Source organism: Sciurus vulgaris, assembly GCF_902686455.1.
Source record: "Sciurus vulgaris genome assembly, chromosome: 4".
In the NCBI taxonomy this organism is placed as follows: Eukaryota; Metazoa; Chordata; class Mammalia; order Rodentia; family Sciuridae; genus Sciurus; species Sciurus vulgaris.
In genome coordinates this window covers 34,601,230-34,618,233 of record NC_136464.1, presented here as the reverse complement: position 1 = coordinate 34,618,233, position 17,004 = coordinate 34,601,230, and the positions used below count along the sequence as shown (strand labels likewise).

At 38.1% G+C, this 17,004-nt stretch overlaps 1 protein-coding gene across 2 annotated transcripts in view; it reads left to right on the top strand.

The window, feature by feature from the left end:
* LOC306660048 (cytochrome P450 2C9-like) overlaps positions 1 to 17,004 on the top strand; it is a 56,461-nt gene that overhangs the window by 17,231 nt on the left and 22,226 nt on the right. For both annotated transcript variants that reach the window (XM_079138125.1, XM_079138124.1), the window contains one exon: positions 14,041 to 14,217. In XM_079138125.1, the coding sequence (XP_078994251.1) occupies positions 14,041 to 14,217 (177 nt within the window). The remainder of the gene's footprint in view (positions 1 to 14,040; positions 14,218 to 17,004) is intronic.

Sequence of the window (17,004 nt, the reverse complement as noted above, 5' to 3'; positions counted from 1 at the left end):
CTTTTACCTCTTTGATTAGACTGATTCCCAAGTATTTTATTTTTTTGAGGCTATTGCAAATGGGGTTGTTTTCCTCAATTCCCTTTCAGCTGTTTCGTCGCTTGTGTATAAAAATGCTTTAGATTTATGCATGTTGATTTTATAGCCTGCTATTTTGCTGAATTCATTGATGAAGTCTAGAAGTTTTCTGGAGGAGGTTTTTGGATCCTCTAAATATAGAATCATGTCATCTGCAAATAGTGACAGCTTAAGTTCCTCTTTTCCTATTCTTATCCCTTTAATTTCTTTGGTCTGCCTATTTGCTCTGGCTAGAGTTTCGAGAACAATGTTGAATACAAATGGTGAAATAGGACATCCCTGTCTTGTTCTTGTTTTTAAAGGGAATGATTTCAGTTTTTCTCCATTAAGAATGATTACTACTAATAAAAATAATCTACAATAAAACTATACAGTATTGTTCAAAAAAAAAAAAGAAAAAAGAATGATGTTGGCCATGGGCTTAGCATCAATAGCCTTTACAGTATTTGGGTATGTTCCTAATATCCCTACTTTTTCTGGTGTTTTAAGCATGAAGGGGTGTTGTATTTTGTCGAATGCTTTTTATGCATCAATTGAAATAACCATATGGTTCATATCCTTAAGTCTGTTGATATGATGGATCATGTTTATTGATTTACGGATGATAAACCATCCTTGCATTCCAGGGATGAACCCCACTTTATCGTGGTGTACAATATTTTACTATGCTTTTGGATACGGTTGGCTGGTATTTTGTTAAGGATCTTTGCATCTATATTCCTCAAGGATATTGGTCTAAACTTTTCTTTCCTTGATGTTTCTTTGCCTGGTTTGGGTAGGAGGGTGATATTAGCTTCATAGAATGAGTTCGGTAGGGTACCCTCCTTTACTATTTCCTGGAATAATTTAGGTTGTATTGGAATGAGTTCTTCTTTAAAGGTCTTGTAGAACTCAGCTGAGAATCTGTCTGGTCCTGGGCTTTACTTGGAAGGTAGGTTTTTATTTCATTTTATTTTATTTTACTTTATTTTATATCATTGCTTGTTATTGATCTGCTTAAATTGTGTATGTACTCCTGGTTCAGTTTGGGTGGAGTATATGTCTCTAGAAATTTGTCAATGTCTTCGGTAGTTTCTATTTTGTTAGAATACAGATTTTCAAAGTAGCTTCTCCTTATGTTCTGTATCTCAGTGGTGTCTGTTGTGATATCTCCTTTTTCATAACGAATTTTAGTAATTTAAGTTTCCTCTCCTTCTCTTTGTTAGTGTGGCTAAGGGTTTGTCTATTTTGGTTACTTTTCCAAAGAACCAACTTTTTCTTTTGTCAATTTTTTGAATAGTTTCTTTTGCTTCAATTTCATTGATTTCAGCTCTGATTTTAATTGTTTCCTGTCTTCTACTACATTTGCTGTTATTCTGTTCTTCTTTTTCTAGGGCTTTGAGCTGTAATGTTAGTTCATTTACTTGTTGAATTTTCATTCTTTTCCAGAATGTGCTCCATGAAATGAATTTCCTCTTAGTACTGCTATCATAGTGTCCCAGTGATTTTGATATGTAGTATTGTCATTCTCATTGACTTCTAAGAAATTTTTTTTCTTTTTTTTTTAATTTTAATTAAAAATCATAAATTTATATAGGGCAATGTTGTTTGATTCATTTTGTTATTTTTTTCCCTTCCCCCCTCCCCTCCCACCCCTCTTTTCCCTCTATACATTCCTTTCTTCCTCATTCTTACCACCCTACTTATCCCTAACCCTAAACCTAACCCTAACCCTAACACTAACCCCTCCTACCCACCCCGTATGTCCTCATCAGCTTATCAGCGAGATCATTTGTCCTTTAGTTTTTTGAGATTGGCTTATCTCACTTAGCATGATATCCTCCAAATTCATTCATTTGCCTGCAAATGCCATAATTTTGTCATTCCTCATAGCTGAGCAATATTCCATTGTATATATATGCCACAGTTTCTTTATCCATTCATAAACTGAAGGGCATCTGGGTTGGTTCCACAATCTGGCTATAGTGAATTGAGCAGCTATGAACATTGATGTGGCTGTATCTCTGTAGTATGCTGATTTTAAGTCCTTTGGGTATAGGCCAAGGAGTGGGATAGCTGGGTCAAATGGTGGTTCCATTCCAAGTTTCTGAGGAATCTCCACACTGCTTTCCGAGTGGCTGCACTAATTTGCAACCCCACCATCAGTGTATGAGTTTACCTTCTTCCCCACATCCTCTCCAACACCTATTGTTGCTTGTGTTCTTGATAATCACCATTCTAATTGGGGTGAGATGGAATCTTAGGGTAGTTTTGATTTGCGTTTCTCTTATTACTAGAGATGTTGAACATTTTTTCATATATCTGTTCATTGCTTGTACATCTTCTTCTGTGAAGTGTCTGTTCATTTCCTTGGCCCATTTGTTGATCGGATTATTTGTATTCTTGGTGTAGAGTTTTTGAATTCTTTATAGATTTGGGATATTAACGCTCTATCTGAAGTATGAGTGGCAAAGATGTTCTCCCACTCTGTAGGCTCTCTCTGCACATTACTGATAGTTTCCTTTGCTGAGAGAAAGTTTTTTAGTTTGAATCTATCCCAGTTGTTGATTCTTGCTTTTATTTCTTGTGCTATGGGAGTCCTGTTAAGGAAGTCTGCTCCTAAGCCAACAAGTTGAAGGTTTGGACCTACTCTTTCTTCTGTAAGATGCAGGGTCTCTGGATTGATTCCGAGGTCCTTGATCCATTGTGAGTTGAGTTTTGTGCAGGGTGAGAGATAGGGGTTTAATTTCATTCTGTTACATATGGTTTTCCAGTTTTCCCAGCACCATTTGTTGAAGAGGCTATCTTTTCTCCATTGCATATTTTTGGCACCTTTGTCTAGTATGAGAAAATTGTATTTATTTGGGATTGTGTCCATGTCCTCTATTCTGTACCATTGATCTACCTGTCTATTTTGGTACCAATACCATGCCGTTTTTGTTACTATTGCTTTGAAATAGAGTTGAAGATCTGGTATTGTGATACCCACTGCTTCACTCTTTCTACTGAGGATTGCTTTAGGTATTCTGGGTTTCTTATTCTTCCAGATGAATTTCATAATTGCTTGCTCTATTTCTGTAAGGTACATCATTGGGATTTTAATTGGAATTGCATTGAATCTATATAGCACTTTTGGTAGTACGGCCATTTTGAAAATATTAATTCTTCCTATCCATGAACAAGGGAGATCTTTCCATCTTCTAAGGTTTTCTTTAATTTCTTTCTTTAGTGTTCTGTAGTTCACATTGTAGAGGTCTTTCACCTCTTTTGTGAGATTGATTCCCAAGTATTTTATTTTATTTTTTGATGCTATTGTGAATGGGGTAGCTTTCCTAATTTCTCTTTCTGAAGATTCATCACTTATGTATAAAAATGCATTGGATTTATGAGCATAGATCTTGTAACCTGCTACCTTACTGAATTCACTTATGAGTTCTAAGAGTTTTCTGGTGGAATTTCCAGGTTCCTCTAAATATATAATCATGGCATTAGCGAACAGTGATAGTTTGAGTTCCTCTTCTCCAATTCGTATCCCTTTAATTTCTTTGGTTTGTCTAATTGCTCTGGCTAGAGTCTCAAGAAGAATGTTGAATAGAAGTGGTGAAAGAGGGCATCCGTGCATTGTTCCAGTTTTTAGGGGGAATGCTTTCAGATTTTCACCATTTAGAATGATATTGGCCATGGGCTTAGCATAGATGGCCTTCACATTGTTAAGGAATGATCCCACTACCCCATTTTTTTCTAGTGTTTTGAGCATGAAGGGATGCTGTATTTTATCAAATGCTTTTTCTGCATCTATTGAAATAATCATGTGATTCATAACTTTTAGTCTGTTGATATGGTGAATGACATTTATTGATTTCCAGATGTTGAACCAACCTTGCATCCCTGGGATAAAACCCACTTGATCGTGGTGCACTATCTTTTTAATATATTTTTGTATGCGATTTGCTAAAATTTTGTTGAGCATCTTTGCTTCGATGTTCATTAAGGATATTGGTCTGAAATTTTCTTTGCTCGATGTATCTCTGTCTGGTTTAGATATCAGGGTGATATTGGCTTCATAGAATGAGTTTGGGAGGGTTCCCTCCTCTTCTATTTTATGGAATACTTTGAGAAGTATCGGAATGAGCTCTTCTTTAAAGGTTTTGTAGAACTCAGCTGAGAACCCATCTGGCCTCGGACTTTTCTTTGTTGGTAGGCTTTTGATGACCTCTTCTATTTCATTGCTTGAAATTGATTTATTTAAGTTGTGTATGTCTTCCTCATTCAGTTTAGGTAATTCATATGTGTCTAGATACTTGTTAATGTCTTCGAGTTTTTCTGTTTTGTTGGAGTATAGATTTTCAAAATAGCTTCTAATTATGTTTTGTATTTCACTCATGTCTGTTGTGATATTTACTTGTTCATTCTGAATTTTAGTAATTTGGGTTTTCTCCCTTTTTCTCTTTGTTAACGTGGCTAAGGGTTTATCACTTTTGTTTATTTTTTCAAAGAACCAACTATTTATTTTGTTAATTTTTCCAATTGTTTCTTTTGTTTCAATTTCGTTGATTTCAGCTCTGATTTTAACTATTTCCTGTCTTCTACTACTTTTGGTGTTGGTCTGCTCTTCTTTTTCTAAGGCTTTGAGCTGTAGTGTTAAGTTGTTTATTTGTTGATTTTACTTCTTTTGTTGAATGCGCCCCATGAAATAAATCTTCCTCTCAGTACTGCTCTCATAGTGTCCCAGAGATTTTGATATGATGTGTCTTTGTTCTCATTTACTTCTAAGAAATTTTTTTTTATTTCCCTCCTGATGTCTTCTGTTATCCATTCATCATATAATAGTGTATTATTTAATCTCCATGTATTGGAGAAGTTTCTGTTTTTTATTCTGTCATTTATTTCTAATTTCAATCCATTATGATCTGATAGAGTACAAGGTAGTATCTCTATCTTCTTGTATTTGCTAACAGTAGTTTTGTGGCATAAAACATGGTCTATTTTAGAGAAGGATCCATGTGCTGCTGAGAAGAAAGTGTATTCGTTCTTTCTTGGATGGTATATTCTATATACGTCGGTTAGGTCTAAATTGTTGATTGTGTTGTTGAGATCTATGGTTTCTTTATTCAATTTTTGTTTGGACGATCTATCCAGCGGTGAGAGAGGTGTGTTAAAATCACCTAGTATTATTGTGTTGTGGTCTATTTGATTTCTGGAATTGAGAAGGATTTGTTTGACATACATAGATGAGCCAATGTTCGGAGCATAGATATTTATGATTGTTATGTCTTGCTGATTTATGCTTCCCTTAAGCAGTATGTAATGTCCTTCTGACTAGTTTTTGCTTAAAGTCCACATTATCTGAAATGAGGATGGATACTCCAGCTTTTTTGCTGTGTCCATGTGCATGGTATGTTTTTTCCCATCCTTTCACCTTTAGTCTATGGGTATCTCTTTCTATGAGATGGGTCTCTTGCAGGCAGCATATTGTTGGATTTTTCTTTTTAATCCAATCTGCCAGTCTATGTCTTTTGATTAATGAGTTCAGGCCATTAACATTCACAGTTATTATTGTGATATGATTTGTATTCCTAGTCATTGGACTCATTTTTGTTTTTATCCATTTTCTTTCAGGGCTTGGTAAATGTTGTTCCAGGCCCTTCTAGCTTTTAGGGTCTGGACTAAAAAATCTGCTGATATTCTTATTGGTTTCCCCCTGAATGTAATCTGATTCTTTTCTCTCGCAGCCTTTAAAATTCTGTCTTTTTTGAATGTTAGGTATTTTCATAATAATGTGCCTTGTTGTAGGTCTGTTGTAATTTTGCATATTTGGAGTCCTATAAGCCTCTTGTACTTGGTTTTCCATTTCATTCTTGAGATTTGGGAAATTTTCTGATATTATTTCATTGAATAGATTGTTCATTCCTTTGGTTTGTTTCTCTAAGCCTTCCTCAATCCCAATTATTCTTAAATTTGGCCTCTTCATGATATCCCATAATTCTTGTCGATTCTGTTCATGATTTCTTACCATCTTCTCTGTTTGGTCAACCTTGTTTTCAAGATTAAATATTTTGTCTTCAATATCTGAGGTTCTGTCTTCCAGGTGATCTATCCTATTGTTTATGCTTTCTATGGCGTTTTTAACTTGGTTTATTGTTTCCTTCATTTCAAGGTTTTCCGTTTGGTTTTTTTTTCAGTATCTCTAACTCTTTATTGAAATGCTCTTTTGCTTCCGTTATTTGCTCTTTTAACTGTTGATTAGTGCATTCATTTAATGCCTGCATTTGTTCTTTCATCTCCTCGTTTGCTTCCCTGATTGTTTTAATTATGTACATTCTGAACTCCCTTTCTGACATTTCTTCTGCTGTGGTGTCATTGGGTTTTATTGATATAGTATCTAGGTTTGTTTTGGACATTTTCTTCCCTTGTTTTCTCATATTGGTCAGATGACAATGGGACTCTGTGATATTGTAGATTTCCTCTATTGGCTTATAGTGACCCTGTAGATTTCCAGTGTATCACCTACCAGCCTTCAGTTGCCAGAAGTCTTGGATTAATTTGATAATGCAGTGCTTTCGAAGAACGCTGCCCCTAGCCCGCTACTGGTTCCAGGGAGAGAGACCTGGAGAGGTCTCTTGTTGCACAGCCCTGGTCCCAGAGGCTGGTTGTAGGTCGGAGGTCTCCACTGGCTTGGGGACTTGTGGCTGGCTCTGTGTAGACAGGCTCTCACTGGGCGGTTTGCCCCGATAAGCTAGCCTAGAGAGGCGCTTCCCGCTGGAGGGGGGCTGGGCTGCTTGGGGAAGTCCCTGGCTCCCTGTGCTGGTCACTGAAGCAATCTGCGGGTGGGCTGGAGCTGGCCGGGGCAGGCCAGTGCTGGCTGAGCTGCTTCTATGCAGAAGGGCTCTCACTGGGGGGCCTGTTCAGAGAGGCTGGAGGATTTGTCCCTGTGGGCGAAGCCCATCACCAGACTGCACAGAGCTGCCTGGGGGAGACGCTATCTGCCCTGTCCTACTCTAATAAGCCACTTGAATCCTGGCCTGCCACCCAGCTGAGCTTCGCTGGGTGGGGAGATTCACCCCGTGGTTCTATCTTAGTCCGGGTCTCTCAATGCCTCCCCTTCTTGAATCCTGGGTTCTGGGGCGACTGGAGATGCAGTCACCCTCTAGTCCGCCATCTTGGATCACCCCATGGAAAAAAGCCTGCAGCTGGAGGGGGATAATGCTGCCTGGAGAGGTCTCTGGCTGCCCAGCCCTGGTCCCAGAAGCTGCTTGTGTGTTGAATATCTCCGCTGGCTTGGGGACTTGTGACTGGCTCTGCGTCGAGAGGCTCTCACTGGGTGGTCTGCCCTGGGAAGCTAGCCTAGAGAGGCGCTTCCCACCGGAGGGGGCTGGACTGCTTGGGGGAGTCCCTGGCACCCTGTGCTGGTCTCTGAAGAAACCTGCGGGCGGGCCAGAGCTGGCAGCGGGCCAGGCCAGAGCTGGCCGCGCTGCTTCTGTGCAGAAGGGCTCTCACTGGGGGGCCTGTTCCGAGAGGCTGAAGGATCTGTCCCTGTGGGCAGAGCCCACCACCAGACTGAACAGAGCTGCCTGGGGGAGATGCTATCTGCCCTGTCCCACTCTAATAAGCCACTCGAATCCGGGCCTACCGCCCAGCTGAGCTTCGCTGTGTGTGGGAGATTCACCCCTTGGTTCTATTTTAGTCTGAGACTCTCAATGCCTCCCCTTCTTGAATCCTGGGTTCTGGGGCAACTGGAGATGTAGTCACCCTCTAGTCTGCCATCTTGGATCGCCCTGTGGAAAAAGCCTGCAGCTGGAGGGGGATAATGCTGCCTGGAGAGGTCTCTGGCTGCCCAGCCCTGGTCCCAGAAGCCACTTGTGTATCAGATGTCTCCTCTGGCTTGGGGACCCGTGGTTGGCTCTGCGTCAGGAGGCTCTCACTGGGCGGTCTGCCCCGGGAAGCTAGCCTAGACAGGTGCTTCCCACCGGAGGGGGCTGGGCTGCTTGGGACTTCTAAGAAATTTTTTATCTCTCCCTGATATTTTCTGTTATCCATGTTTCATTCAATAGAGTATTATTTATTCTCCAGGTGTTGGAGTAATTACTGTTTTTTATTTTGTCTTTGATTTCTACTCTCAGTCCATTATGATCTGATAGAACACAAGGCAGTATGTCTATTTTTTTGCATTTCCTAAGGGCTACTTTGTGGCTTAACATATGGTCTATTTTCGAGAAGGTTCCATGTGCTGCTGAGAAGAAAGTGAGTTCACTCATTGATGGATGGAATATTCTATATATATCTATTAAGTCTAGGTTATTGATTGTGTTATTGAGTTCTATGATTTCTTTGTTTGTTTTTTTGTTTGGAAGATCTATCTAGTGGTGACAGTGGTGTGTTAAAGTCACCCAGAATTATTGTGTTGTGGTCTATGTGATTCTTGAAATTGAGAAGGATTTGTTTGATGTACAGGGATGCACCATTGTTTGGGGCATAAATATTTACTATCATTATGTCTTCCTGATTTATGATTCCCTTAAGCAGTATGAAATGGCCTTCTTTATCCCTTCTGAATAAATTTGTCTTCACGTCCACTTTATCTGATATAAGGATGGAAACACCCACTTTTTACTGAGTCCATGTTCATAGTACATGGACTATTTTTTCCCATCCTTTCACCTTTAGTCTGTGGATGTCTTTTTCTATGAGATGAGTCTCTTACAGGCAGGATATTGTTGGTTCTTTCTTTTTAATCCATTCTGACAGTCTATGTCTTTTGATTGATGAGTTTAGGCCATTAACATTCAGGGATATAATTGAGATATGATTTGCAATCCCTGTCATTCGGGCTTATTTTTGGTTTTCAACTTGGCTTGGTTTCTCCTTTGAGTGGGTTTTTCTCTAAGGTAGTTCCTCCCTTTGCTGACCCACATTGTTGTTTTTCATTTCCTCCTCATGGAATATTTTGTTGAGAACATTCTGTAGTGCAGGCTTTCTATTTGTAAATTCTTTTAACTTTTGTTTATCATTGAAAGGTTTTATTTCATCTTCAAATCTGAAGGTTAGTTTTGCTGCATATAGGATTCTTGGTTGGCAACCATGTTCTTTCAGAGCTTGAAATATGTTGGTCCAGGCCCTTCTAGCTTTTAGAGTCTGGGTTGAGAAGTCTGCAGCTATCTGGATTGGTTTCCCCCTATATGTAATCTGATGCTTTATTCTCACGGTCTTCAAAATCTTTATTTTCACGGTCTATCTTTATTTTGAATGTTAGGCATTTTCATTATAATATGCCTTGGTGTGGATCTGTTGTTACTTTGTGCATTTGGTGTTCTGTAAGCCTCTTTTGTTTGGTTTTCCATTTCATTCTTCAGGGTTGGGAAATTTTCTGATATTATTTCATTGAATAGGTTGTTCATTCCTTTAGTTTGTATCTCTGTGCCTTCCTCAATCCCAATAATTCTTAAATTTGGTCTTTTCATGATGTTCCATACTACTTGGAGATTCTGTTCATGATTTCTTACCATCTTCTCTGTTTGGGCAACTTTATTTTCAGGATTAAATATTTTGTCTTCATTTTCTGAGATTCTGTCTACCAAGTGGTCTAGTCTTTTGGTGATGCTTTCCATTGTGCTTTTTATTTGGTTTATTGTTTCCTTCATTTCAAGGATTGCCATTTGTATTTATTTTAGACTCTCTATCTCTCTGTTGATATGACTTTTGCTTCCTGCAGTTGCTCTTTCAACTACTTATTGGTATTATCATTCATTGCCTGCATTTGCTCTTATCTCATCCTTTGCTTCACGAATCATCTTAATCATATATAATCTGAAGTCCTTTTCTGACACTTCTTCTAACATACTGTCATTGGATTCTATTACTATAGAATCTAGATTTGTTTGGATCATTTTCTTCCCTTGTTTTTTCATGTTGTTCATGTATCTTCCCCTCTAGCGCTGCAGATCTGGGGTATAGCAGATTCCCCCCTATAGGCTTATAGTTGCCCTATAGGTTTCCAAAACCTTTTTTTTTAAGGGGAGATCAATATTTTCAGTGCCTAATTCAGACACTTTGCAATCCTAGACCAAGTAGCCCCTATGAGGATGTTAACAATATTGTCATAATAAACAGAATGAGTTCAAATATTATCCTCAGTGTAAGATTTTCAATAAGGTCTGCAGTTTCTAATGGAGTACAAAGAGGATGCAGAGGGATGTAGGATGTAGCTGTTAATGGGATAAGAAAAGAATAGACAGAAGTTCTAGATAATAGAAAGGGTAAGAGTATAAAAAATAAATTGCATGTTAGCATGCAAAAAGGGAGAAAGAGACTCTGAGGGAACAGGTATACAAAAGGGGAAAGAGAGCAAGAAAAGTAAAGAAATAAAAATTTAAATTGTCCAATAAGGAGAAAAAAGAAAATCTACACTATAACAGTCATATAGTATTCAAACCTCCCAGTGTTCAGTAGCCTGATGCATGAGAGGTATGTGACAATGAGCTTCAGGTCTCCAGCAGGTGTCTCAGTTGGGATTTACCCCACCTAAAGATCAGAGCTACGGTTTCCAGGATTATCCAAGATGGCCACTATGGCTCCCAAATGTGTTGGCAAATGGGGTACTGCAGCTCAGGGTGTGGACGTGGTCAGCTGGAAGTCCTGGAGTTGTGGTATCCTGCAGGCCAGGTGCAATTAGTTGGTCTGGGGTTCCGGTAATAGGGCGCAGTCAGTTGGTGCGGGGGTCCTGGTGACAGGGACCAGTCAGTCGACGTGAGGGCCCCATAGGCAGGGAGTGTTTGATTGGACTGAGGGATGCTGGAGACGGGGCTCAGTCAGTCCGGCCAGGGGTCCTATGGGGCCTGGTTGTCTCAAAATGGCAGCAGCCACGTGTAATCAAACCTGTAGGTACTGTCAAGTGAACTTCCAGGCAACAGCAGGCAGCTGGCACTCCACTGATGGTTGGCAATCAGTTTGCTGACTATTGTCAGATGATTGGGAGGTGAATACTGGGGTGGGTGATGAATAGGTGTAAGGCAGGTGATGGACAGGGAAGAGGGAGGCAAATGTCAGATGATAGGTACAAGCCAGTGAGCAATCTGCACTCAAAAAAGGCATCGATATGCTGGCAGACTGCAGATGATCACAGTAGACAAGTGGGGTAAACAGCAGGGATCGATAAACAGCAAAAACTGCCTCACCAAGAAACAGATATCCTCTGCTCGAAACCGGAGTTACGAGGTGACAAAGAACGCAGTCCCCCTCTAGTCTGCCGTCTTGGATCTGTGATCAAGATAGCCTTCTTAACAAACAGTTAAGGGGAAACTGCAAAAGTATAAGTAGTAGAATGAAATTGAGCTCCTATCTCTCACCTGCACAAAACCAAACTCAATGTGGATCAAAGACCCAGGCATTAAACCAGAGTCATGCACTTACTAGAGAAAATGGAGGCCTTTCTCTATCATGTAGGCTTATGAACTGACTTTCTAAATGAAACTCTATGAGTGCAAGAAGTAAAATCAAGAACCAATAAAATGGGATGGTATGAAACTAAAAACTTCACAGCAAAGGAAACCACCAAGAACATGAAGAAAGTGCTACAGAATGGAAGAAAATCTTTGGCACATGTACCTCAGACAGAATGTTAATCTCCAGGATATACAAGGAAGTCAAAAAACAAAACATCAAATAATTCAATCAATAAATAGTAAAAAGAACTAAACAGACACTTATCCAAAGAAGGAATATGAATGTTTAACAAATATATGAAAAAAGTTCAACATCTCTAGCAATTAGAGAAATGCAAATCAAAACTACACCACGATTTCATCTCAAACCAGACAGCATGGCAATATTCAGGAATACAAGTCATAGGAGATGTTGGGGAGGATATGGGGAAAAGGGTGCACGCATATGATGTTGGTGGGACTGCAAATTGTTACATTCACTGTGGAAAGCAGTATGGAGATACCTCAGAAAACTTTGAATGGTACCACACTTTGACCAGTTATCCCATTCCTGAATATGTATAAAAAGGATGTGAAATCCGCATTCTACAGTGATACAACAAGATCAATGTTTATAGAAATGCAATTCACAGTAACTAAACTATGGAGTAAGCTAAGTGACCTTGAACAGATGAGGGGACAGAGAAAATGTGTTATATATCCAGTCAAAAGGAAGAATGAATGTATCCATTTGCCAGTAAATGGATAGATCTGGAAACGTACCATGCTAACTAAAATAAATCAGTTTCACAAAACCAAAGATCACATGATTTCTCTGATATGCAAAAGCGAATCCAAACTAAGGTGGGTCAGAAAAAAGAGAAAGAATAGAAACAAGATCAGTGGAGTAGGAGAAGGGGTATGAAAGAAAGGGAGGAGGAGTGAAGGGATAGAAAAAGACAGTGGATTGAATCTGTCCTAACATTCCCATGAACACATACAAATGTACTACAGTGACTCTCACCATCATGTACATACAGAAGTCACTAATCTAAAAAAGGATAAGCAAAATAGCAGAAAGATCAGAAGAGTAGAGGGAAGGGATCAGTGGTGGGAGGAAGAGTGGAGGAGGAAAGGTACTGGGGACTGAATTAGGATAAATTTTATTTGTGCTTTTATAACAATGTCAAAATAAAATATCAGCCCCACAGACCCCCCCCCCCCACACACACACACTCAATACCTCCATTTGTTATATTAAAGAGGGAAAAGGGAGTATAGATGCTGCAAGGAAACTGAACTGGGCAGAGATTATTGATGTTTGTTGTAGACAGTGTTTTCACAGCTATGACCAAAAGGCCAGAGGAAGAACAGTTTCTTGGAGCTTACAATTTTAGGGCTCAGTTCATAGATGACTGGACCCATTCTTTGGGTCCTGAGGTGAGCAAAACAAAATAGCAGAAGGGCGTGGTGGGAAAAGTAAATCAGGACATATGACTAGGAAGCATACAGACCCCACTCACCATGAACAAAACATATACTCCAAAGGCACATTCCCAGTAACCCCCCTCCTCTAGCCACACCTGCCCAGAGTTAACCCCAAAATAATCCCTGTCTGTGGACTAAGGCTATGATTATTTTAAGGCTCTCACAACTCAACCCTTTTACTTCTACACCCTCTTTCATTTTTTCATACATGAGCTCTTGGCAGACAACTTTCATCTAAACCATAACAATGCTTCAGATGGCATCTGACCTGACAAGGTAGTAGGGCTAGGCTGATGAAATGATTGCATTTCAGTGTGTAGGACCCTGAATATACAGTTTTACCCTATGCTTATCTTAAAGTAAATTGACTCCTAACTGTTGTGCACAGTTACTTCTTTCATAGAATGCCCAATTGCATTTCATAAGTATTTTCCAAACCTCCCCTAATCTATGGTAATTACATTATTTTTGAGGCTGCTTCATAGAAGGAAAAGCATAGAACAGCATTGTGCTCTTTATTTTTTAATTTAATAAAATTGCTATTAGTTCATTTTAGTATATGTAACAATAAGATTCATTTTGACAGAATTATAAAAGCATGGAATATAATACATTCTAAATCAGTCCCCACCACTTCCCTATTTCCTACCCTCTTCTCCCACCCTGTTCTCTGCCCTGTACCCATTGAGTGTAATTCTGTATTATCAAGCATTGTACTTTTTCTCTGGTTACCCAAAGTCCCTTCAACTCTGTTCTCATCTTCAAAGTATCAATCATGGTAAATCATGCTAATCCATATTTACAGATTGTAGGGAAAAAGGAGCAAATGTATATATTTGTATTTTTATCTCTAAAAATTATGTATGAGTACAGGAAAGGGTTATCATTTCTGATCATGTGATCATAATTCTCTCTCTCAAATCTTTCTATAAGCATGGGAATTTTTAACATGTACAGTTCTCCATGAAGGTGGAGAATTTTTTTAGTTTTTTTAAAGCTTCAGTTTCTACAATGGACTAAGGATAATATGCTTGTTTATCTTACCTGTTTCTAGCTAAAATATATTTTTATTTTGTAGGTCTGCAACAATTTTTCTGTTCTCATTGATTATTTCCCAGGGAGTCATAAAACATTTTTTAAGAACGTTGCAGATATGAAACAGTATTTTTTGGAGAAAATAAAAGAACACCAAGAATCCCTGGATATGTACAGTCCTCGGGACCTCATCGACTGCTTCCTGATCAAAAGGGAAGAGGTAGAATGTGATCCACAACTGTTATCTGATTGCTTCTATGTTTTGTGTTTCATTGATTAATTCTTTGTTTACTAGGGCTAGACACATGGTCAGGAAAGACATTCCTGACAAACTCTTTATGCATATCTTGTCTTTAAAGATCTATGAATTATCAATGAAGAAATAAAATTGAATCATTAAATACCTAGAATACAGGAATACTGTTCTAAAGACATTAATAATCTACCCAAAGAAAGACAAAATTGACACCTGAGGTGAAAAGGAAATATTCATAAACAAATTAGAAAATATAAAATTGGAGCCATGAAATCTAAATTGAAATGATTGGGAGAAAGGGAAAATACTTAATGGCCAGTCTGTGTAATGGCTTCTCCTTGGTCAAGATCAAGTGACCAAAACATACAAGGGAGATTTTTATAGAAACAATCCCTGTTTCCCGTTCTAGCACCAAGATGCAACAGGACTGTAGAATCTGTCCTCACAGTTTCCTGCAGTCGGTGCTGCTCTGTGGGGAAGAGTAACCCACAGAGATTGAGACACAGATTTTTCAGAATATTACTTTATCAAATATTTCTCTGGATATTATCATTTTTAACCAGATTTCAGAGCTCGAAAAGAGTTGCTTCAGACAGTTCATACTAGGTCAATAGTTGTTTCTCTGGAAGGACTGACACCTGGAACATCTTACTCCACCATCTTAGGGTCATTACTCCTGTACTATAATCTTTTTAAATGAATTTTATTGATCCAATATAATTATTATAAGATTAGGATTAACTGTGCTACATTCATACAATGATATAGCACGAATTTGTCAGTGTCTTTCCCCCATACTTCCCATTTCTTCTCTTTCTCCCTTCCCCATTCCCTTTTTCTTCTGTTCTGGTCTTTTTTCCATTTTGATGAGGTCCCTTTACCTTTCCTTTCTGTCTAGTTGCCAGATGTGAGAGAAAACATGGGACCCTTGACTTTCTGAGTTTGGCTTATCTCACTTACCATTATGTTCTTCAGTTCCATCTATTTCCTTGGAGATGACATTTCATTCTTTAAGACTGAGAAAATCCTCATTATATTACCACATTATCTTTACTCATCCATCTGTTGAAGGATACCTAGGTGGGTTTCATAACTTCGCTCTTTTGAACTGTACTGCTATAAATGGGCATGCATGTCTTGCTAGAGTATGTGACTGATTCTTTTTGATAAATACCAAGAAGTTCGATACCTTGGTCATTTCATTTTTCCAATTTTACCTTTTTGAAGAATCTCCATAGTGATTTTCATAGTGATTATTTTAATTTACAATCCTACCAAGTGTGTGAAAGTGTTTTTTTTTTCCTCCACATCATATCCCCATTTATTATTGTTTGTGTGCCTGATGACTGAAATTCTATTTGGTGTGAGATGAAATCTCAGTGTCATTTCAATTTGAATTTCCTTAATTGTTAAAAATGCTGTATATTTTTTCACATACTTGTTCAGCATTTGTATTTTTTCTTTTGGGAAGTGTGTGTTTATTTGTGCACTTATTAGTTGGTTTATTTGTGTTTTTTGATGTTAAACTTTTATGTTTTTTACATATTTTGAATATTAATCTTCTTCAGAATGAGTAGCTGGCAAAGATTTTTTTCTCCTATTCTGTAGGTTGTCTATTCACATTCTTTTTTATTTCCTTTGTTGTACAGAAGTTTTGTAATTTGATGCCAACACATTTATTAATTTTTTATTTTTTTAACGCATTTTAGGTTTCTTATTGTAGACCTCAATGCCTACACCTAAGAGTTAGAGTCTTCCCCTTCTGTTTTATTCCAGCAATTGCAGTGTTTCTGGTCTAATTTTTAGCTCTTTGATACACTTTGAGTTGACCTATGAGCAGGATGAAAGAGAGGAATCTACTATCATTCATTTACCTATGGATTTCTAGTTTTCTCAGCACCACTTGTTAAACGAAACAAAGCTGCCTTTTCTCTAATGTGTGTGTTTGGCACCTTTGTCAAGGATCAGATCACTGTATCATGTGGCTTTCTCTTGATGATTTGTTTTCCATCAGTCTACATGACACCACAATGTAGTTTTTGTTGCCAGAGCACTATAGCAAAATTTGATATTACATTTTGTGATATCTCTACCATTGTTTTTATCAGTCCATATTGCTTAAGATATTCTAGATATTTTATTTTTCTTATTGAATTTTAGGACCTTTTCTTCCAGTTCTATGAAGAATGGCATTGTTATCTTGATTGGAATTTCACTGAATCTATAGATTGCTGTGGTAATATGGTCATTTTGATAATGTGAATCCAGACTACTTAAGAATATGGGAAGTCTTCCTTCTTCTAAGGTCTTCTTCATTCTCTTTCCTCAATGTCGTGTAATCTTAATTATAGAAAATATTTCTTCTCTTCAGTTAGATTCATTCCTAGGATATTGGATTTGGGTTTCTTTGTGTTTAGGTTATTGTGAATGGAATTGTATTTCTGGTTTGTTTTTCAATGGATTTATTTTTGTTCTGGTGAACTTTTTTGGGTCTTCCAAATATGGAATCATATTATTTGCAAACAGTGATAATTGGACTTCTTTCTTTCCTATTTATATCACATTTATTTCTTTTTCTTGCCTAATTGCTCTGTCTACAATATCAAATACTTTATTGAATAGAAGTAGGAACAATGGACATCTTTGTCTTTTTCCTGAGTGTAGGAAAAAATATTGTCAATCATTTAACATTCATTATATGTTGGATTTGAGTTTGTTATATGCAGTCCTCTTGAAATTTAGAGAAGTACT